The sequence below is a fragment of the Caretta caretta genome, chromosome 5, assembly GCF_965140235.1.
Source record: "Caretta caretta isolate rCarCar2 chromosome 5, rCarCar1.hap1, whole genome shotgun sequence".
Classification (NCBI taxonomy): Eukaryota; Metazoa; Chordata; order Testudines; family Cheloniidae; genus Caretta; species Caretta caretta.
This window is the reverse complement of record NC_134210.1, coordinates 105588087-105612855: the sequence shown is the minus strand read 5'-3', so window position 1 is coordinate 105612855 and position 24769 is coordinate 105588087. Positions and strand designations below refer to the sequence as shown.

General features: G+C 39.8%; 1 protein-coding gene across 13 annotated transcripts in view; it reads right to left on the bottom strand.

Annotated features, from left to right (window-relative positions):
* KDM4C (lysine demethylase 4C) overlaps window positions 1-24769 on the bottom strand; it is a 475753-nt gene that overhangs the window by 168601 nt on the left and 282383 nt on the right. For 11 of the 13 annotated variants that reach the window (XR_012668619.1, XM_075128776.1, XM_048850754.2 and 8 more), the window contains 3 exons: window positions 11394-11575; window positions 2427-2640; window positions 1076-1152 (listed from right to left, as the gene is read on the bottom strand). Coding sequence is in view for 11 of the 13 variants with exons in the window: in XM_075128776.1 (XP_074984877.1) it covers window positions 1076-1152; window positions 2427-2640; window positions 11394-11575 (473 nt within the window). In the remaining 2 variants the exon portion in view is untranslated. Of the gene's footprint in view, window positions 1-1075; window positions 1153-2426; window positions 2641-11393; window positions 11576-19963; window positions 20034-24769 lie in introns of those variants that run through there. The other 2 variants (XM_075128779.1, XR_012668620.1) reach the window with 2 other exon arrangements.

Sequence of the window (24769 nt, the reverse complement as noted above, 5' to 3'; positions counted from 1 at the left end):
GGGAAGGCAGATTGGCTAAATTCTGGACATGGAATGGCTAAATGAAAAAATAAATGGCCATTCCTTAGTAGTAGAGTGGTTGTAACTAAAAAGTCAGCATTTACCCAAAGTTGCCATTATGGGCATCAGAAATCCAGCAACTATGCAGAGAAATACTGCAGTGTTTTAGATACCACGGCATAGAGATTGCTAACTTTTTAATAGTGAACACTACATTTCTTCCATCAGTTACAATGAAAAATAGGAGCAGACATTGAAAAATATCCTATGAGCCTATATAGGAGACATGGGTTATAAAACCACCTTTTGAATCCCATTGTTTGAGTTAATGCAAACTAATTGGGTCAGAGATCTGCTTGATCCATGAGGAAAAATGTTAACATTCTGTAGAATTTTTACTTATTTTAAAATAACCTATCTTCTTAACAAAATTTATTATTGTTTACACTTTATCAAATATTATTCCTGAAAAAAAAGATTATGAAAACATGCAATTTTCCTGAAAGGACAGGATCCATCTATTTCCAATAACATTTAGTCCCTGCATTATTTTCTTTTTTGATCATACAATATGCATATATGGTTTGAGATATGAAATATTTTATGACCATTCACTGGTGTAAATCCATAAATGCTCTGAAAGAACAATTTCATACTTGCTGATAATTTATTATTCAGCTTCCCTCCTCTGCTCTCCCCAGCTTCCCATGCATACATTCTCCAGGACTAAAATATTTAGAGTATATTTCATTACTTCTTTTCCCTCCGATGTCTAGTCAAAGTTTGGGGGTTGCTTTCTTGGACAATTTTCTACAAAGAATATAATCTACTTGCTAGCAATTTTCTTGACAATGTAAAATTCTTTCAAGGCTCTCTTGCTCAAAACAATGAAATTTTACATTTAAATCTAATAATATTGTTAAAAGAGACGCAACCCCCACCCCACGTTACCAGCAATAAGTGGTGTATTTAGAAGAACCCAGCCCTGTATACTGCATTCCAGATACAATACCTTGAGTGCTTTTTTTTGTTGGTCTGCGGGGAGTAGGATAACTAAATAAACTATGCAACTTACAGCTGTCCAAGCTCCTTTTTTGCATCGAGAACACAGCCATCCATCATGGACTTCGTGAGAAGGAACACCGTAACAACCTATAATAAGAGAGTTGGGTTGACTAATATATTCTGCCCTTCTGGGTGTCTATCACTCTACACAATTCAGCTGTAAACAAACACTAAAATAACACATGCCTTGTGACCAAAATGACAAAATAATGAGCCCCTTCCCAGGTTAAGTCTAATGCTACTGCATAATCAACTTATGGGACACACAGGTAGCAATTCATCTAGTTCTCAACTCTGAGAACCTTCAATGTTATTAGTTTCTGCTAGTCCAGTAATAGGCACTATATTTTTCCATATGAAAACAATTAAAAATCAGATAAATGAAGAAACACTAAATCTTTTCAACTATATGGCACTTACATAGGAGGATCACAATGTGCTATACCAACATTAACTAATTAAGTTCCAGCACCTCTCTGAAGTAAAATAGGAAATCACTCCACCTGACACTTCTAAAAAGGGGAAGAATATATCAGAGGTGAAATTATGGCCCCAATGAAGTTAACAGCAAAACTTCCATGGACTTCAGTGGGGTCAGGGCTTCACCCTAGTTATTTAACAAGGCAACACAACACTAAACAACAGTTTAGAATAGGAAGAGAACATGTTATTCTAACAAAAGTTCACGGTGAATTTTACACAAAGGAATGGATACAGGAATTGCAGGTAGGCACACATTAATAACTGGAGAAAGATTGGGCACTGGGGCTAATGCCCATATAGTTAATTAAAGTGTTATGGGACAATTATTGATCACAAGTGGTCAAGGACCTTGGTTTTACTTCTCAACTGAAAGATGGCACCTCTAGCATCATCCCTTTCCCTATTTTTATGCTGGGCTATTGGTTCAATACTGACTTAGAAGGAGGGCACCATCTATTTAATAATGAAAGTATTCCTTGGAGGTCTCCCATTTAAGTACTGACATGGCCCTGACTTTTGAAATCTAGTGGGATCACAGAAGAAGGTGATATGGTTGCAAAGGTATTTTATTATGCTAAGTTTGATTGATTTCAGCAGATGAGACTGCAAACTGTAGATATAAAGCTTTGGTCTGTTCCATAATGAGGTTAACTAATATTTACGGGGTTCCAATTATTTGCTGTTTTCACAAAGTTAACAATTCCTGGAATATTTGAAGTTCTGATATAAAGTTTTACCCTAACAATTCTGAGGACTACATATAAAACTGTCCTGAATAGACTCAGTATATGTTGCTTCCTATTCAAAAACCATAATAAAGCTAAGAAGGCAAAATTGTAAATCACAACTTCTTTAAATTGAGTGATTAGTTTATTTACTTGCATGAACCTGTACACAACACTTTGCACAGGATATTAGAAGACTTGTTCCATCCTCTTCAATAAAGGCATTTGATGGATAGTTTTCAGTGTTTTCTTCGCTATAAATAAAACACATCTCTGGAATAAGTGGTTTAGTCTTTTCACCAGCCGTAAATGTCTCATCTGATTTTGTTTCCCAGCAAGTATAATTTTCTTCATTATGGTTGTCTGGCTGGAAATACACAATATTTATATTTAACTAAAAGACACAAAAAGCTTATTTGTTACTTTGACTTGGGTGTACACACTTTTCCCCTTCAGTTCTTACACTAATGGTTTAACAGTTTCAAAAGAAAATTAGCTGTTTCCAAAGCATCCACCACCACCATTTTCTACAGTTACTTGATTATTTTGGTAGGTCTTAAATTAAAAATAGCACTCTGGCAGTCTGAAAGTTAGTGCTGCTGCAGCTGTGCTCACTTTATTGTATCCTCGCTAGCACTACAATTTTGAGACCTCTGGGCCCGATCCAGCTCATATTCAACTATGAAGCTGCTGCACCTCAAACTCCAGGAGTAGGTTAGTGTGCCCTGTTAATATGAGTGTAGTAGGCTCTTTTCCTGTCAATCAGGTAGGATAATTCAACAAAGCAGCCTCTTTCTGCACAGCCAGATATAAAGTAGCAATGTATGTCTGAGTATCCCTTCCTTTGCCACATACAACCTCCAGTTGGGAAAGAAGGGAGTCCTGCCATTAACCGTCCTGGGGCAGGAGCTCCCTCACTGGCAGCAGGAAGATCCAGTGTAGAATCGCCTGGCCAGCAGCATGGGAAAAACCAAATTACCACCCCACTGCTACAGCTACTCCCTGACTCCCATTTGGTACACGGACTATTTTACTCCTCTCTGACCAGTGCTCACACAAAGGAATTATTCTAGTTCAAGGACTTTCAGAAATTCTATACCCTGTGCAGTGTTGGTGGGAGTGATGGCTCAGGTCTGGGATATATAGTTCTGGGGAGCATCTGAGATGTTGAGTTCTCGTCTCATGAGAAGCTCTACAGTTCTCAGACACTGAACTGCAGGGTTTCTGCGTTAGGAAAGGCTTGCCATACCTAACTCAACAGACCTTGCCCCTCTACGCCACTGGTCCCCAAACTGTGGAGTGTGCCACCTTAGAGATGGCAAAGAGGAACGTTTGGGGAGGGGCACACCCTGGGGGTGGGGCAGGGAGGCAGGGGCAGGGGCAGGGAGGCAGTGCCACACTTTCCCAGCCCTGCTCTTCCCCCAGACCAGCTCAGCCCCCAACCTCACTCCTCCCTCAACCCCAGTCAGCCCTCAGCCCAGCTCTGCCCTCACTCCCTGTGCACCCTCAGACCAGCTCCACCCACAGCCGCAGCTTCACTCTACCCCCTGCTCCATCCCTAGCCTGGCTCTGCCCTTATCCCCTCTCCGCCCCCAGACCAGCTCCACGTCTGGCTCCACATCCTGCCCCATTCCCAGTTCCGTCCCCACCTCCACCTTCAGCCCCAAGTTCCTCTGCTGAGAATGCCTTGGCTATGCAGTAATGGGGGAGGGGGGACACGAATAGTCTCCATTACTAGTAAGGGGTGAGCGTGACTGAAAAAGTTTGAGCACCACTGCTCTCTATACTATAGGTCAGTCTGCTGTGCAGCCAAACATCTGCAGCTTTCTAGAGCTTATCAAACCAGTAATCTGCTGCTATTTTCCACTGTGCTTATTTCTTTCAAAATGAAATTAATTCACAAAAATGGTAAGAATGGCCTGACTCATGAACGTTTTTATATTTGCTATGATACACAGCTGTAAACATCACCATTTTTTGCTGGCAGCTCTGCTAGAAGTGGGAATGGCTAAAATGATAGCAAACACTATTTTTCTTTTTATTGTGCTCAGATTAGCATGATTTGTACTTGGTACTCTATGTCTCACTTTTACACTGGATCCATTCATTTACGAAAATGCAAAGCCCCAATAGTTAAAACAAACACAGGAGTCAATAAAATCCTTTGCACCTGCCCGATGCCTCTTTCTTTAAAGATAATTTCACTTCATTTGGAAAGGGTACCAAAGCAGTGATCTCCAAGCCAGGACTAAAACCATGTACGAATTATTGTCTTAAATATGAAGAGATGTACTGCACTTATGTGTGTCCCATTCCAAGGATGTTATTTTTAAAATATTTTGATGGGCAAGATTCAGCTTTAATATTGTTGCAAGTTGCAAGCATTCGGTGTGACAGAGCAAATGTGCACTGTGTGTGGAGGTGGCTGTGTGGTGTTAGCAGCCTGTGATAGACAGGAGGGTGCACCGTAGAGTAAGTCCTCCAGGAAGTGTAGGGATGCCGCACTTCTTGCACACTGTAAAAGCAGAAGCTGTGGGCTGCAGCTCCAGTGTAATGAGAATTTTGTTACCTCATTGCTGTATATACTCCTGTTCATAATAAAGGGTTTATTGTGACACCGGTCTCCTTGGCAGTGAGATAATCCATGGTGCCAAGAGTGGAAGGCACAGCATAACTCAGTGAGACCCAGTGGCTGCTATACAGTCTGTGCAACTGCACATAACTCCCCCACACCAGCACTGAGAATGAGGGGAAATGCTGAACATGCCTGGAAAACATTCAAGCAGCAAGTTGAGCTGCATATGAAAGCCACTGGGACAAATAAACTGGAGGATGAGCAAAAGATTAACAGTACCAGGCACAAAGCCCTAGATGTATACAATGCATTCCATACAGATGGTGGTGAGGAAAGAGAGGAAATGTTCAAAAATAACCAAATTGTTTGAAAATCATTGTGTCTCTAAAAATGTCACGTATGAGAGAGATGTATTTAGAATGAGAACACAAAATGAAGGGGAAACAATAGAGGAGTTTGTCACAGACTTAAAGTTGTATTTAGAATGAGAACACAAAATGAAGGGGAAACAATAGAGGAGTTTGTCACAGACTTAAAACTAAAAAGTCAGTCCTGTGAGTATGGAATATTAAAAGACTCTCATTAAAGACCAGATTGTCCTGGGGTGTAACAATAAAGAATCTGTGAACAGTTACTAAGGGAGACGGATCTGACACTAGAAAGGGCAATATGTATATGCCAAGCACCAGAACAAACAGAAGCACAAATAAAAAACCTAGAGAAAGAAACAGAGCACATGACTCAGTACTATAATTAAGCCAGCAAGGGGAAAGTTCACAGAAATTAAACTGACTAGTGACAGAAAAATGGAAAGCAGGAAACAAGCCAGTGATGTGGCAATCAACAAAAGTATAGTAAATGTCCAACCTTCGGGCAAATATGTGGAAACTATAATAAATCCAACCATTACACTAAAATGTGCAGAGACAGTGCAGGTTTCATGTATTAAGTACAAAAATGGATTCTTCAAACTAAGAGGAAGAGCTGTTCTTAAAGAGAAGGAGGAATATGAAAATGCAACAGACTGATTAATTAAAATGTGCACTATCACTAGGTGGCTGGCTCCAGTAAATGAAGTCAGGCCACCTCTCCCCTAAACCAGTAAAGGTGCTCCCATTTGGCCAATTAAGAGGGCGGAGCAGCTCCTGGAAGCTATAAAGGACCAGAGAGACACAGTGAGAGAGATCTGATGAGTCAGGGTTGCCTGGAAGGAGGAAATCTGCATGAGATGAGAGCTACCAAAGGAAGAAGATGTTTTCTGGGGCAAGGCTGAAGGCAAGAATAACAGCAAGAGGGGTTTACTGGCTGAGCTCCCAGAGCCAGCACCAGAGGCCTGGAGAGGGCTGAAGATAGGAGGAGCAAAAGAGGGAGGTGCCTGCTGACTCTAAGCTGGAGAGCCGAAGCCAAGAACCAGAAAAGGCTGAAGGCTGGGGAGTATTGGAGGAAGTTACCTGCGGACATCTCCATCATTGAAAGCTGGACCCGCTGATGTCTCTGCAACAGAGAGCTGGACCCAGAGGAACAGTGAGAAGGCAAATGGACCAGGGGGAGTGAGGCTGCTCCCCTAGCGAGGATAATCTCCCAGCAGAGAGGCTGTGGGAATTCTCACTTAGGAGGAACAGGGTTGCACTCCAGGCTGTCCTGGCAACGAGGGATGGAAGAGGACTGACAAAGAGTCCAGGTGTGGCAAAAGGTTCCATTGTATGGTATGTGGGGTGTCAAGGGACAAAATGGAATGGGTTTTTAATAACTGCTTTCACTGGGTGATAAACAGACTGTGTTTTGGAACTTTTGTTGCAGACTATTTGCAGTTTGTTTTGTAAAAACAAACAAACAAACAAACACCAGCCCCCAAAAGGGGTAATACTGAGGCAAGAGAGCTTGGCATAGAGTCCCTGGTTTGCCTCAGAGGGGAAACTGAGGCAGACATTCCTATCATGCTGCAGCCTGTTATAAGAGGGCACTTGAGGAGGAGCCACCTCTTGACATGCACAAATGGCACTTATGTGACATACAATATGGACACCAGGGCACAAGTAAATGTAATAACAAATACTGAAAGAGAGATATGGAAGGAAAACAACTGTGGAGGAGTAAAAAGTGTCTGTGAAAGACTATAATGGGGAACAATTTCAGTGATGGGAGAGTGCATGCTGACACTTAAATACAAAGTGAACACAATAAAAAAAAGAGTTTGTGGACAGGAGATTGTGGCAGAAGCGAACAACCAGTCTTGGACCTACACAGGTGTGAGATGCTTGGTCTCATAGAAGGATGTATGACGTAAGAGCAAGGGTCGGCAACCTTTCAGAAGTAGTGTGCCAAGTCTTCATTTAGTCACTCTAATTTAAGGTTTCACGTGCCAGGAATACATTTTAACATTTTTAGAAGGTCTCTTTCTATAAGTCTTTAATATATAACTAAACTATTGTTGTATGTAAAGTAAATAAGGTTTTTAAAATGTTTAAAAAGCTTCATTTAAAATTAAATTAAAATGCAGAGTCTCCCCCCACCCCCCGACAGGTGGCCAGGACCCGGGCAGCATGAGTGCCACTGAAAATCAGTTCGCATGCCGCTTTTGGCATGCGTGCCATAGGTTGCCTACCCCTGACATAGACAGACAGAACAACAACCTAGACTAAGATATGAAAGTATTAATAGCATCATGTAAAGATGTATTCACAAGAAATGGGTGTCTCCCAGTAACATGCAAGATACAGTAAACAGATGATGAAGAACCTGTGGTACACACTATACAAAAAGTTCCCCAAGCCTTAAGAGCTTCAAAACATGACAGCAAATAGTATCCTTCAGAGAATGAAAGAACTGACAGATTGGGTTCACTCCTTAGGAACCATAGAGAAAAAAAGGAGGGGACTCTGGCTGCGTATGGACCCTAAGGAGCTGAACAAAACCATAAAAAGAGAACACTTCCACTTGCTCTCAAGAAGTGAACTGCTATCAGGTGGTAGGAACCAAATTCTTCAACAAATTAAATGTATCACTGGATTTTGGCAGATCCCCTGGGACACTGAGAGCTCCAAGATCTGACTTCAAACAGACCATTTTGGCAGATACTGCTTCCTCAGACTGCCTTTTGGAACATGTTCAGCTCCAAAAATATTTCACAATACAATGAGCCAGTTCCTAGAGGGTGTAGCACATATGAAAGTGTTTGTGGATGACCTAATAATATAGGCCAGCACTGCCACTGACCATCAGGAATAACCGAGGAGAGTACTGGAAACTGTGAGAGTTAATAACATTAAACTCAATACGGCCAAATGTCAATTTCAAACAACAAAAACAACATAGTTGGGAAAGAGACTGACCTCGAAGGTAATCTTGCCCAATGAATCAAAGGTTCAGGCAATATTGAACATGCTGAGACCTGAAGATAAAAAGGGAATTCAAAGACTTCTAGGCATGTTGAATTATTTCAGCAAGTTCATATCTAACTATACAGCTTGCACAACTCACCTAAGACTTGTGCTCCACCTGGTCACCAAATGGGCATGAATGCCAGAGCATAAAAGAAAAGGAGTACTTGTGGCACCTTAGAGACTAACCAATTTATTTGAGCATGAGCTTTCGTGAGCCACAGCTCACTTCATCAGATGTGATGAAGTGAGCTGTGGCTCACGAAAGCTCATGCTCAAATAAATTGGTTAGTCTCTAAGGTGCCACAAGTACTCCTTTTCTTTTTGCGAATACAGACTAACACGGCTGTTCCTCTGAAACAGAGCATAAAAGGGAATTCAGTGATTTAAAGCAGGTTCTCACATAACCTCCAGTGCTGCAGTTTTTTGACTCATTGCAGGACATCAAGCTCTGCACAGATACTTTGAAAGGAGGGCTGGGAGCAGTACTAGACCAGTGTCATGGAACTGATTGGTTGCCACTCTTATATGCCACAGAGAAGATATATACATAAACTGAAAAAAGACATTTGGTCTGGTGTATGGATGTCCAAGATTTCACAGCTTTCTCTATGGTTGTAGCTTCAAAGCATAAGCTGAACAAAACCACTGATTGCCATACACAAAAAGGGATTTGGAGAAGCACCACCTTGGATATAGCGACTACTTTCGAAAATACAAAAGTATTAGGTGACCCTGGATTTTCAACCTGGATGCTATTTAGTAATGGCAGACATACTATCAAGAACTTATGCTTCAAGTATCAATACACAGCTTGATGACCTGGAACAACCAGTAAATATACCTGTGAACACGGTAAGTGTCACATGCTGTATCTCCAGGCATATGAGATGAACTGGAGACAGCAACAGCTAAAGATGAAAGCTGCAAGCAATGAAACAAACGATAAGTAAGACAGGAAAAAAAATCAAAACTTCCCACCTGCCTAGTCCCATTATAAAACAGCTTTCAGTGATTGCAGGAGTGCTCTTGAAGGGAACACAAATCATAGTGCCAACAGTGATAAGAAAAGTATTGGAATGAATAAATGAAGGGTATCTGGGAATGACCAAATCCAAAAGAAGACCTAGAGAAGTTGTATTCTGGCCGCAGATTAATAATGACATCGAAGAAATGATGGGCCAGGTCTGCAACATCAGAAATACAAAAATTCCCAGCAGAAAGAACTGAGCAAAATTAATCACTTGCAATTCCATGGGACAAAGTTGGAATTGATGTGTTCAACTTGGGAAGACATGATCACCTGGTTATAACCAATTTCTGAGAAGCAGTCACACTTGAAGATACCACATCTGCAACTGTTGTCAGGCATATTAAATCTGTATTTGCTTGGCATGTTATTCGAGAATAGTAGTAACTGACCATGGACTACAATTCAAGAACAGGGAATTCCTGGACTTTGCTAAAATGTACGACTTTCAGCATGAGACATTAAGTCCCATATACCCTCAAGCCAATGAAGTATCTTAATGTGGAGTTCGTATAGTGAAGAACTTGCAGAAAAAAGAAATGGATGCAAGAGAAGATCCATATCTATCACTACTCCAGTTACAGAGCTACATCACCACAATGTGGAAAGTCACCTACTGAACTCCTTTAGAGCAGATGTAGAAATATTCGATTACCAAATATGGGATACAAATGAAGGATGCCTAAAGAGCCTGTGATAGTGAGAGAAAAAAGTCTAGGAAAGTACAATCAGACAAAATATTATGACAAAGGAGCAAGACCTCTTCCATAGTTAAAAACAAAGACATAGTAAGAATTTGATCAGTCAAAGTTACAATGATCAAAGAGGAGTTACCTCGCTCTGGACTCAGTGACCACAGATAAAAGCACAATCTTATGAAGGAATAAGCATCTGCTCAAGGTACCTGGCAACCTGGCTGGGACAAGTGAAGTGAGAACAGACATACAAGTTGAAAACCATTCCCAAACTGACCCTGTTATTGATCATAAGACAGAACCTTAGAGAAGGCTTTGCAACACAGCAGATTGGAAAGATTGCTAAAATGTCCCACAAGACTGATCGAGACACTTTAAGGTTGTGTTTAGCAACCTGAAGAGTTAGGTCAGTTAGTGTATTTAATTTAACAGTGTTTTAGTTCAGGCAGGAAATTTCAAAAAGGGATCTAAAAATGGGAAGATGTGCTGTACAGTAAGTCCTCCAGGAAGTGTAGAGATGCCCAACTTCCTGTACACTCTAGATACAGTGTTTAGTTTGGGAAGCAGTAACAAAGAAGCCCAGGATAAGGCAGTTGCAGGCTGCAGCTACAGAGAGTAGTAGAAAGTTTATCATCTCATTTCTGTACCTACGTCCTGTTCATATTAAGGAGTTTATTATGACAACAGTCTGCTCGTCAGTGTGATATCACAAAAGTCAGACTAAATGATTTGGTGGTCCCCTCTATCTTAAACTCGATGATTCTATGTCAGAATTTTCACCTGACATTCATTATTGGTATTTCCACAAATGTATATCAAACAGTACTGTAGACTAGATGTTTTCACTGGGTGAACTGTTGTTGCCCAAAAGGCCCAACTACCATTAAATCACAGGGGTTCTGCAGTGCTGCAGACCAGGAAAAGGCCAAACAGCAAGACTCTGTCCTCCCTTGAATAATTTTCTTTCCACAGTAATGAAGAGAGAGATTTTGGGGGTGGGGGAGGAAGTGACTAGTGGATTTGCAACTGCATGGTTCTGCTGTCTTCAAATCTGTCTCCCCTACAAGGAATGAGCATACAGCGCTTATTGCAAGCCTGTGGACTGTGATAAAGGCCACGAAGAAGCCACTCAGCTACTCCACCTTCTACCCACAGGCTGTGGGAGGAAATTGGAAGGAGGCCTGCCAGTAAATCCTTCTTGAAAAATTTATTTACTGTGGCTGGTGGATCATTTACCCCTTATGTAGTGATTAATACTTCATTTTCTATACTAATGAGTCTTAGCTAGAAATGAATTTTTCCTTTCCTTTTCATGTCACAAATTAACCTTCTAAAATGATTAGTGTTTGCATCATTTAATTTTATTGTCATGCATAGCTATAAAAGAGACATTAAAGACTCCTTTCCAAATAACTACTGAATTATTTGAATCCAGCTTACCTTGTAGTAGGGCATAAGGAGAGTGCAAATGGCACAATGGGGTTCCATTTTGGCTGCAGCTGCATTATATTCTTTTTCAGCAATGAAATTGTGCGCTCTTTTCTGCCAAAGGTGGACAAGAGGCTTGGCCCATGACTCTGTTTCTTGCACTTCCTCTTCGATTAAGGGAATCTCAAGCAGTTCTTAAAGAAAACAAACACCTGGTAACACTGTATTCTTGGGATGAAGGCAAACAATACTGAAGTATCCATCTGCACTAGCAATGAATAGCAAACAGTGTCAAAAGAACTTCGGCATGTGAGAACAAATGCAAAATAACAATACAATTATGCAGTGCAGTGAAGAGGTCCACAGTGCAGGGCGGAGAGGAGAGCTTTGCCCCTGTGCTACATGCTTACTTCTCCACATAAAGAGCATCAGGGAGCATTGCAACACATATATTCCTTACAATTTGTGTTTATACTCAGATCTGCAGAGTGAACACCTATATCCCCCATCTCTTACTTCCTCCAACCTCTGCCTCCTTCCTAATATGCACTCTGCTTTAACTCCCACCACTTAACCGTGCTAGAGCCTGTCAACCAGCACCAAGCAAGTCAGTTCGTTTTCCCAATATGGTGCATTTCAATTTGCTTTTAAAAATATCTTTATATTCATTTTCTGCAGCGTATAATGCACAAATATTTTGGACTTTAAAAATATGCAATACTGAGAGACAATCAGACCTTGCCTATGATCAGGCTCAGGTGACGTTCAGTGGTGGCTGTGATGCCTCCTGCTGAGAGCCTGCTGGGCCACCACATGAAAAAGAATCTGGTGTTCTCAGGGATCTGCCTTTTCAGACCTGAAAGTAAGTTTGTCTTACTTGTACATTGTGTCCCTCTGAAAACCTGCACAGTGCCTGAGACTAATAGGTTACTCCTTCCCCTTTTCTCCACAAAGGTAGATAGATCCTTTCCCCCAAGGTGGATTTTTGCCACCTTACCCTATGAGCAACCTCTGCACCAAATTAGCTGGGAATTCCATAGAAAATGACTAATTTTACCCTATTAAATAAACTACACACATGCTAGAAATGTCCAGTCCTCATTACAAGGAACTGGAACTCTCACAGAAGAAAAGTTTAGTGGTAACATGCAATTAATTTCTGTTTAAGTCTCCCCAGATTTGGTACTAATGGGATCTGTCTAATTGTAGCTCTCCTGCACCTGGAAGACCCAAGATGAAATGTGAGAGGATTAAAACAACCTTGACTCACATCACTGAACTAAGGATCTCCAAGGCATCCAGAGGCATCCTCCCAGGAGGCAATCATTTCTACTGAGTAGTACCTGGGAAATGTGTGAAGAGAACATTGAGTAGGACATGGCATATCTCTAGGACAGAGGATGATGCCCTTTCTGCCCAGGAGGCAGCTAGCCCTCAAGTAAAGCAAGTAGTTATTCATAGGACAAAGAACCTCTGCATGATTCTTTAATACTAGTTCTACTAGTTGAATTTTATTCTCCTGAGTTCTAGGGACAAAGAACATCAGGCATAAATACATACAGAGGATAGTCTAATCTTTTAGAGGATTTCTTAACTAGGATGGAAGGAAGGAAGGAGAGTGCTCTCTTCTCAATGGAGACTTGCAAGGCACAGCCACCAGTTCTGCCTGTCAGAAACATCCTTTAACCAATCACAAAGAAACAGGATTTAGTGGGTTGAAAAGATAATGATGAACCCTTTTCAAGCCAGACTGAGACTGCAAGAGAGAAATAATTTCTTGGGCAGCATGGCAAACTAATCTAACTCCCTTCAAGAAGCTGCTTACTAATAGGTGTCTGTCAGGAATGATGTAGAAAATGGGGTCCTGGGACAGGAGACTTGAAGTAAAATCCTGTCCCCACTGAAGTCAATAGCAAGACTCCCGCTGACTTCAACAGGGCCGGGAATTCACCGTGGTGTTGATTTAATGGGTCCTCCAGGACTAAATTGGTGGAGACACACCATGTGACCTTCCACATGGATGGCAATGATCTCTTTAGGATCCCTGGATGGCATAGGTATGGGGGGTAGAACTCCCTGTTCAGTCTGTGAAGGGGAACCTGTTTCCCAGCCTTCGTAAAAATTTGCTAGAAAACTCTGCAAAGATAATGTTGTGGACTTTTGTCCCTTCCTCCTGGAGGTTTCTGTGCAGAAGAGCATATCAGTCAAACTAGTTATTACTAGTAAATCACCCCAGATGCAAAGAGCAAAAAATCAGGAAAGATGACTGCTGGGAAGAATATTTTACTCTGTGGCAAAGTTTCTCTCTGAAGTGATCCCCTTCCACATACACACACGCATATACCCATGATTAAAAATTATCTCAGTGGTTCTTGAGGACATGAAATTTCTATGCAGTCAGATGAATGGTGTCTGTGAGGTCTCTGAGATGGGAATTTTTAGAAAAATGGGAGGATAGGTAGGATACTGAAAACCCTGGGAATGGGGAGAGAGGAAAGAGCAGAGACCTTTGAAAAGTCATTGAACACAATTTAAAGAGGAAGAGAATAGACAGTTCTACAGTGTGGTGTTCATTTTTAACAATGTATTTATGAAGATTAGTTTCTTTCAGAAGAAAACTTCAACAATATAGAAGAGTTTAAGTAAGCTGGATCATCACATTCCTTCAGCCCATGACTGCCTTCACTAGTTTATTTATAATGTTATACACTGCTATTAAAAAACAACTCTTCAAGAAACATTTGCCAGCAATGTACATACAGCAGACTTGAGAAAAACAGGAAATGCGTGTGAACAGCAGTTTCCAAACCTAAATTCAGTTTGCAGATGGCTATTGGGTGACATGCAGGTACAAAGTGTACAGTTAACAATGTAGTTATAGTTAGACAAATTAAGATTTCCAGAATACAGAATCCACCTTGTACCAAAATTTCCACCATAATTTTTTTAAGTTAAAAGAGTTCTGTTGAGCATATTTGCAATACCCAAGAATCTTGAAATAAAATATATTGTTCCCGGCCATGACCACACCTCTCAGTGTTGTCATTTTTAATATGACAGGCATAGATTATTATTTCTTATATTGCCAATATAGCAGAAGTCAATGAGTTAATGTCTCCTGCACTTTGCTCTCTGGCAATTCCCTAACACATTTTCTGGTGGAGGATTTACATCTACCCCCTTTTACATACTATGTCACAAAGTTTCTCAAACCTCTGTTCTTGGCCCCTTTCTCTTCTTTATTGACCTTTTCCTTATAAAACAACCTCACTGCTAGCTTCATCCTTCTTATGTTCAACGGCTATTAGCCAGGATGGGCAAAGATGGTCTTCCTAAGTCTCTGTTTGCCAGAAGCTGGGAATGGGCAACAGGGGATGGATCACTTGATAATTATCTGTTCTGTTCATTCCCTCTGGGGCAACTGGCATTGGCCACTGTTGGAAGACAGGATACTGGGCTAGATGGACCTTTGGTCTGACCTTAGTATGGCCTTATTCTTATGTTCTTGCTAATTTCTCTCCAGAACTAAACTTCTCCCCCAACTCACTTTTGAACCTATATATTGTCATTATTTTTAATATTTATATTAAAATTGCACTTTCAGACAGAATTAGAGAGCCATTGAGCTAAGCATTCTACAAACTCAGAGGTAGACACAATCCCTGCCCTGAGGAGTTTACAATCTATATCTTCCAGAAATGGGCACAGTGCTGGGAACTGTTGACCAGATTCTCAGCTGGCGCAAAAGGAGATAGCTCCATTTAAGCCAGTGGTGTTTTGCCAATTTACACCAGCTCAGCATAGAAAAAAAATATTGTTCTTGAGAAAATCCCACAAAAAATTGGCTATTAAGGAATTTTTTTTTTCACATTTCTTGATGGCATTTAGAAACCCTGAAATGTTTCTCTCTTTCCTCAGATACGATAATTTGACGCAGCAAATCCCGTAGTTCTGATACAGTCAAAACTCTTACTGATGTCAACTGATTACCTGTGTAAGGATTGCAAGATTGACCCACTAATGGTGCCTCATGGAAAACTTTGAAAAGCATTTCTGCAATTTATCCAGTATGTCAGACTTGCTGCTCAATTCTTTAGTGATCCATTTTTTGATTACCAACTACATCAACAAAGAACCTCTCTATTCCTTAACAGTTCATCTGTTCTTGTTGCTTATTCCCCATCTGATATCAGAATACTCTATTTCAGACATTGTAATTATTTCCATAGCAACTAATGATGATGTCACCAAGTGAGGCTACACTTACAAAGGAAATGAGCTGCAGGAACAGATGATTCTTTAATGGAAAAATACTTTCACACAAAAATCTGCTCAGGAGTAGACCTGAATGCTTCACTTCGAGAATACACATTATACACTGGTATCCAGATTTTTTAACAACAGAAACTCGGTTATCTGGTTCACATTCTTATGAACAGCTTTCTGTTCTCCCAGTCCTGGTCGGCTCAGCAGAACATCAGCAGATAAGACTCTATGGATGTAGTCTAACAGCATATAGTCGTATGTGCTCACATCCTGATATGGGGAGGAAGCTATGTGAGGGGAACTGGCCAGCAGACTTAAGATCGTGTTCAAAGTCCTCTGATCTGGGAAATATAGCATAATGTTTCCTCACTCCGACTGCAGAAAGTATTTCCTGGGCTGGCTCCCCTGACTGTGCGTTGAAGTCTTTATTTACTGGAACATGACTGCAGTACAGAAAGTAGTTATGTGAAGTCAAATCTTGGGATAATGAATCTGACCTTCTAATAAGCAAGAGTTTCACTTATCTGATGCTCAGATAAGCAAAGTTTGACTGTGGATTTTTTTTTTTAAATTTCTATGAGCTGTCACTAAGGTAAGTGAACATTAAGTACCTTAACTAGTTGCTAGCATTATATCAATGTTGGTAAAAAACCTACTAATTCATGGGGTGCAATTAAAAAATTAAGCTAAACAAAAAGAAGTCATTCTTAAACCGAACGAATAGTGTCTACACACAACCTTGCGCCAGCTTAACTAAGCTGCTTTTAAAACAAACCTTTAGTTAAGCCAGTGCAAGTTTGCATGTTGATAAGGCCTAGAAGAAGTCAGCTAGTACCAACCGAGCACAGCCAGGAAATTAACTGAACAAAATTAAACATCACACGATTTCTACAAACTGAACATTTTACACTAGCATCCTTGCCAAGTTCGAAATATGATTGTAAGAAGCAGGCACAGAGTAGTATCATATCAAGCCAGCACTTCCCTTTATATGCTTTCCAAGTGCAATAGCAACAGCCACTTATATAACAGCCTTTCATCCATGGATCTCAAAAGCCTTTACAAACATTAATTAAGCTCAGAACACCCCTATAAAATGGGTAAGCAGTATTAGTGCTCTGCGTCTCTTACAAAGTTTGGTTTACTAAGGGAACTCCAACGTTTTAATCGCAGAAAATTAGAATGAAGCAGTTCATTTCAAGTCTCTTATCTCAGGGAGAAAAAGAAGAGGAAAAAAGATTTGAAATTCAGCCAACTTGAACTGGGCTCTGAGTTCAAGGTTCAGAGTATTCACAAACTTCATCCCACGCTGGTGAACACAGGCTGAGGTGGTTCATGCAGCTGGTGATCCTCCTTTTCTCATAGTCTGTTTGAGAAATAGACCCTCACCCTCAACTATTCCCAGAACCCCAAATGAAGACCAGCTCCCCTAGTTATTCACAGAACCCTTTATTCACTGAAATCTGACTGCAGCACATAGACTATATGTGCAGCCAAGTATGGGTAGGGATAAGTATGACAGGAACAGCTGGAAATTGACCAAGCCTAAACAGGTAACAGACTGCAGCCATATCATAATTTGGAGGACACCTGACAGAACACTGAAGTGTCTTAGAAGCAGATCTCCTAGTGAACAAATCTTTACTGAACTCGGAGCAACAAAAGACTGAGGTGAGACCCTGAAAGCCGAGTTAGGTTGGTCCAAAGCTGCCCCAATGAAAGAGGCTACCACCTGAAGGAAATGCAGTTACAGTGGGGAAGACATTCCTACCAAAGAAATCACTGAAGCACTTATCCCAACAGGGCCCTAGCCTTGCACATTGACAGAGGCATTTCACCCAGGTGGGTAAATTCAGAACAGACTCCTACCAGCCGGGACATAGCTTGAAATGGGCGGGAGATCGCAGCCCTCCTAGAAAATAGGACTCTAGAGGGTTCTGTAGGAAATGCAGGCGCCACCAACTCAAGTTCAGAGTTTCTCCGAGAGACTGAGGAAGAAAGCAGGAGCAGAGATGTTGTCTTCAGCTAGGCGGCATCCCTCTCATCCAGTCATCCAGCCTGAGCGCCTACTGATGGGACGATGTAGCTTACTATTCTGGAGGCAGTAAGGCTTAATGTATCAGCTCTGAGGCTCCCAAGAGGTCTAGTGGGGAGGGAAAGCTCAGCATGCTTCCAAGAACTGCTGTGCCTTAACTCACTTGTCATAAACATACAGCTAAGGGTAGCATACAATCCCTCCTTTACCAGTAAGGGGTTAAAAAGCTCAAATAACCTGGTTAGCACCTGACCAAAAGGAGCAATAAGGGAAGAAGATCCTTTCAAATCTGTGGGGGGGAGGTTTTGTTTGTGCTCTCTTTGTTGCGCTCTCTCGGGACAGAGAGAGGGACCAGGCAGGAAAAAAACGCTTCTAAAACCCTACCTGAAATAAGCATCTAAGTTTACAAAAATTGTAAGTAAAGCAAGGAAATGCGTTAGATTATCTTTTGTTTTAGCTTGTGAATATTCCCTATGCTAAGAGGGAGGTTTATTCCTGTGTTTTGTAACTTTAAAGTTTTGCCTAGAGGGGAATCCTCTGTGTTTTAAATCTTATTACCCTGTAAAATTACCTTCCATCCTGATTTTACAGAGGTGCTTCTTTTACTTTTTTCTTTATAATAATATTCTGCTTTTAAGAACCTGATTGGTTTTTAGTGTCCTAAAAACCCAAGGATCTGGTCTCTGCTCACCTTGTTTATCTATTTATTTGGTATATTATTCTCAAGCCTCCCCAGGAAAGGGGGTGAAGGGGTTTGGGGGGATATTTTAGGGAAACAGGGACTCCAAGTGGTCCTTTTCCTTAATCTTTGTCTAAGTCACTTGGTGGTGGCAGCAATACCGCCCAAGGACAAGGAAGAATTTGTGCCTTGGGGAAGCTTTTAACCTAAGCCGGTAGAAATAAGCTTAGGGGGTCTTTCATGCGGGTCCCCACATCTGTACCCCAGAGTTCAGAGTGAGGAGGGAGCCCTGACATCACTTCTCTATACTCTCTTGGCAGGCCTTCCGGTAGGCAGTACATTTCCTATGTTAATTGGAGAGCTGTCCTTCTAATTTTCAAGTTTAAGTTCCTGTTTATGCACACAAATTTGGGTTTTGCATGTACATATCTCAAAATGTGCGCACACAACTTAAGAAGCTGGTTCGACACCTGGTTGAGAGTTTGACCCTAGCTGAGTGTTCAGTGGAGTAATTGTGTAACTGTCAAGGAGTTGTTCTAGTCTGCGTACGAGATGTTTGTGTGAAACACACATTAAGTGGTCTGGAGTGACCATATACCAGTCATCTGAAATAGTTGCCTTAATTTGAGGAAAGAAAATTTGCTCTTAAGTTGAGAACTTGCATTCCAAATCAGAGAAATATTTCCTGATTGAATTTTAAACCTTCAAAGTTGGCATTTACACCGGAATGCTGGAAGAGCTTTTACTGAGCTGTAATGGGCACGTTATGATACGTTTGCTACTTGCATTCAACTAGTGTTAGCGAAAGAAAAACTATAATACTAACAGTATTAGTTCCAGATTTAACATGGTTGTGAAATGCTTAGATGATAAATTGATATCATCTTAGTATTAATGGAGTATCATTTCTGGCCATTACAGTTTTCTAATGCTACTGTGAGCTTAACAGATCAGCACTTTAGGAAGTACATTTTCTGTCTCTGAGCAGCTGGTCTTTTTGTTTGTGCTTTCACGAGTACATTGTATGCTTCTTGTAATTCCACCTGCATTTCTGGTTGTGTATTGCACAACATTTCCTCACGAAACAGTAAAATGAATGGACCACTATCTTCCAAAACATTTATTAATTGGATTATGTGGGCATTAAAGGAGATTTTTCTTTATTAATGAACCTTTTATTCATTTAATAAATCCTTCCTTACATCCCACAAGCCAGACAGAGGACTGGATTCCCAATATTCAGAGGCACTTTTATGTTGCTGTAAGTGACATCTCATTATCTGTGCTGCCTGGAAACTGGTACAGGTTATGGCAAGGTTAAGTATTTTGTTTCCCAGGGAAACATGGCACGTACAATTTATTTCCAAAAGAGAAGTATTAACATGCCATGAAATAATTAATAACTTCATATAAATTAATAAATGTTACCAAAGGATACATCCTGTTGTATCAGAGTTCAGACTTACTGGTACTGATACTATACTAGCATTAACAGTGCCAAAACTCCATACCATTTGCTAGATAATACACTCAAGCCAGAAACTGAACCTCAGATAGGATAAATTAATGTATATAATATAATTAATGTCATACCACCTTTACCTTTGCAAATACATACTTGATGCTCTATCATATTTGTCTCAGGGAGGAAGAATTTTTTTTTCTTTACTACCTAGACAAAATAGGAAAAATAAGGACCAGGACTTCTTTTAGGACAAAGGAAAACCTCTTTTAAAACAAACATATAAACAGTTACTGTGTTGCAGTCCAAATAATTAAAAAGTGAATAATACATTAATGAAAGCAATCTTTGTTTTCACAAGTGTTTTTTGTTTAAAAGTTTGTGGTAACTTATTTCAGCACTCAATATTATCTATTTTGAACAAATTTTGCTTACTAAGTTAAAGTGAAATTCTCAGAAGGAAAACATTTGGGCCATTTACAGAATGGGCTGTTGCCAGTACTTGCTGATCTAACCTAGCAGATGTGAAAAGCCATAGACTCTAATACAGTACAATTTTCTTTTGCCAATCTCAACAATGATTTTGCTGCTTGGGGTTATGTTCCACTGATGTTTTCTGGCTGTGTACAGCACCATTCTCTGCTATGAAGAGCATAGCAGCATCTGTTATTTTTCAGGTACTTGAGCATAATCTCAACCCTGGGAGACATTACATGTAGTTTCAAATGTCCTGAAAGGAATTAAAAAAAAAATCGATTCACTCAATTAGAAAAAAAGTTGCAACTTTGAAACTTCGCTGTTCCTGTATTATTTCTACAAACTAGATTTCAGAAATTGTTTCATTTTTCAGCGAAGAATGCAATAGGATAAAAAACGCATAGGATAAAATGCATAGGATAAAAAAAGGTTAATTTTGTGAATATCTCATAATAACAGTTCTGTAAAGTCTGGGTAATTTATTTGGTGAGTAAGTCTGATTACTGAAGTACAATTAAGTTCCATGGTTCTCATAAAAGTTGGACATGAGGAGAGACAAACTGAACCAGCGTATTAAAGTCTAAACCTAAGAGCTCCTGGAACAAATTAGTTTTAGATTAGAAGGGAAACTAACTAGGTCCATTTATAAAGATTAGTAAAATATCACAAAACACATGACTTATCAGTCCTATCTCAAAATATTTTAATGACATTTAAAAGATTATGTAAATAACTAGAGTTTCACTTAAATGACACAAAAACAATTAGTAAAGAACAATTTTACATCATTTTAACATTTAGTCAGAGAAGGGTAAGTTAATTATACCCTATGTGGCTTGGCTGCAGGACTGTATACCTTATACACTCAAACTCCCAGAAAGAGAACTGAGGGCTCGAAGCATGCATAAGCACTTACGTTACAGACTAATCTAACAGGAATAGAGCATGTTGACATTCTAAACCTCTGTTTTACTCTGCTTAATGACTCATTACAAAAAGCATATTTCTATTTCATAACATGAATGGCAAAGATCCCAGCTAAAGACACAGATTTAGGGCCCAATCCTGAAGTCTTTGAATTCCCAACAAAAGCCAGTAGGAGTTTTGTATGTACAAGGAATACAGGACTGGGCTCAAAAAGTTAAGACAAAACTTTCAGAAATGTTCACTATTTTTGGGTACCCAACCCAATAATCACCTGAGTTTCAGTAGTATTATGTACCTGCAGCTACCACTGATTTCAACTGAAGTTGAATCATCGCTTCTGAAAATCAGGCCCAAGATGTCTCCAGTTGGATGCCCATATACTGAAGCACTCACAATTCAAATGTGGGCCTACACACTCCGTGGTTTACAATGGAAGACAATGCACCAGTGTACCCCCTCATATTTGCTATCACACCCCACTGGAACCATGAAACTGTGGGCAAATGTTAGAATCTTTCAAAAAAGATAGAAATTGTATCAATTCCCGTGATATCCTCTGTCTTTATAACGTGGATTGCCCCTGTAAAATGTGGGACATTTCAAACTAGTACAATTTTTTAAGACCACCCACTGTCTTTAACTCAAAGGAGATGAGAATTAAGACAAAAGAAATCACTGTCTTTAACTCAAAGGAGATGAGAATTAAGACAAAAGAAATTACTGAATGCTCAAACAGACATTTAAGAAAAATTCAGCAGACGTGCAAAAAAAAGGGAAAAAAAAGGCATGACAGGACAGATCAGCAAGCTAAAATAGGCTGATTTGTTCTTATTTCTAAAAGCTTTAATTCACAGAGGTAATGCCCTCCATTTACTAATTACCAGCTGCTCCTTGCACTCCTATAACCTTTTACTACTCCTTACACTTCTATAACCTTTTACTACTTACAGGCCAAAACTGCATGCTAACATAAATTGCTCCCAGTCATTGTACTTATACACATACTATTTTGAAGATTTGGTCCATAGTTAAAAATTAAATTAAACAGCCATTCAAATTCATTTTTATTATTTTTACACACACACACACACACAAAATCAAATTCCACTCACTGTTATACTTACGCAACATCTATGGGCTTGTCTATACAAAGAACTAGTCCAAAGCAAGCTGGAATGTAAATCTATACCACACTAATTTGCCATCGACAAACTGGTTGTGTGGTCCCGGGTACCATGCACTAAAAGTTCTGTAGTGCTCTTTGAACTACTCCCATTTGAAACATGAGTAAACCAAAGTAGCTTAGTTTCAGAGGAACAGCCGTGTTAGTCTGTATTCGCAAAAAGAAAAGGAGTACTTGTGGCACCTTAGAGACTAACCAATTTATTTGAGCATGAGCTTTCGTGAGCTACAGCTCACTTCATCAGATGTTTACCGTGGAAACTGCAGCAGACTTTATATACACACAGAAATCATGAAACAATACCACATTAACTCTCCAGATAGACCCTATGACTTTAATAGGGTTGCATAAGTGTAAAGGAGCAGAAACTGGACTATTAAAATATTGAATGTAATATATTTTTGTATGTACATTTACTACACATACATAGAAACGAGATACTACAGGTTTGAGGACTGACTCCTCATTCCATTACACCAATGTGATGTCATGGTGTAAAATTGACGTATAGAAGTGGTAAATAAGGACTTTTATGTTTCAGCAAGATATGTGACCTATTCCATACAGAGGGGAATAAGCAAGATTTCATTTACTTATTTTTATTTCTTCAACATTAAGATAATCTGAAGTTCTGGGCACAAAAACAAAGTAATAAAACATATACAATTCACTATGGAGAGAGCCCGATTACCACGTCTACTGGAGACGGTGGACAGGGCTTATATTTTTAGTGTAAGCTTAGTAGGTATAATCTATTTAGATGATGTCTACGGTTATTTTTTTTTCAAATGTCTTTCTGATTTCAAGAAATGTTACATATTAATGAACATTCTAATAATTATGATTTTCTAAGCCACTCTACAACCTATGACCACAAATGTACATATGGAAGCTTAGCAAAAGTGAAAAATAGTGAAATCTTGTAGAAACCTAGCATTTCTCACCTAGCAACAAAAGGGAACTCAGATATGTCAGGCTTAGCTGTTACAGTGTATATCCTATTTACTCCAGAAATTAAAATGCATTCTCACTGATGAAACTGTCTAATGTACTATCCAACTAAAATAAATATTTATATAGCATCATTTTAACCTTTAAATTGCTTTAAAAACATTACAGACCAAATTCACCAGCATACTGCAGCTGCTTTTTGCCATTCCAGTGATGCAAAGCAGTTCTAAGCCTAGTAAACTGAGTTTATGGCTGCTTTCCATCCCCAGAGCAGCACAAAGCATCTGAACAACAGCAGTGAATCTGCTCTAAGTAAATAATCAATCTCTGCATAACCAACGTTGGACAAAGTACATATTCAATTTTAAGGGCTGGCAGTACTCTCATGCTTAAAGTCAATAATGTGCTTAAGTGCTTTGCTGAATCAGGGCCTTGGGTAGCTAAGTATTATAATCATTTTATAGACGGGAAAACAGAAGTAGAGAAATTCAAGTGGCTTGCCCAAATTCACATGGTGAATCAAGGTCTATTGGGATTGTAACTCAGAAGTTTCATGCTCCCAGTTCCCTGCACAGATCACGAGAACCTGTATCTCTTAAATGCTTCATTAATACTGTACAAGTACTGGACAACAACTGCACTCAACTTTTTTAAGTGATCAGCTTTTGGAGTTTAACCTTTTGTGCATTATCAGAGAGATAGTATCACAAACAGAATGATACTTAATTAAGAGAACATTTTGGTACAATAACATCAGTGTTATAATTGAGTGTCTTACTGTGCAGATGGTCCGTATAGCAGTTACAGATTTTGGCAGACAAAGAATGATAATTCAAGAAATTCACTCTAATTTAAAAACAATAATTACTAGGATACCTTTTCATGATCATATACTGTGGGATATTGTGTATCCATACTCCAGTAAACTAATCCTTCATAAAAGTAAGTCATACATTTTCTCTTTGGACTGTAATTACAAAACCAGAAACTAGTCTGTGGAAGACAATCTTACAGAGGAGACATCTGGCTCCTTGGCAAACTTCATATCCAATTTGCCTGGTGACTCTGTAGCTACTCCTAGGAAGGCTGCTGAGAAGTAGTGCTAATACAGCAGGAATGCCATTTTCATTTTGGCTTACTTTTAATCATAGGGCATTTGCTCATAACTGTATATCTGAGACTATGGTTCTGTATCATTGTTTTGTGAGACAAAATATATCTTCTCTATACAAATTTTCAAAGGATCTATGAAAATTGCAACAAAACAGGTTTCATTAGCGGTTAATGAGTTTTAATGAACACAAAAAGCTAGGATATTAAGGCTGCGTGTCTGTTACGGAGGTCATGGAAACAATGGATTCTGTGATTTTCTGCGACTGCTGTGACTTCTGCAGCAGCCAGTGTGGCT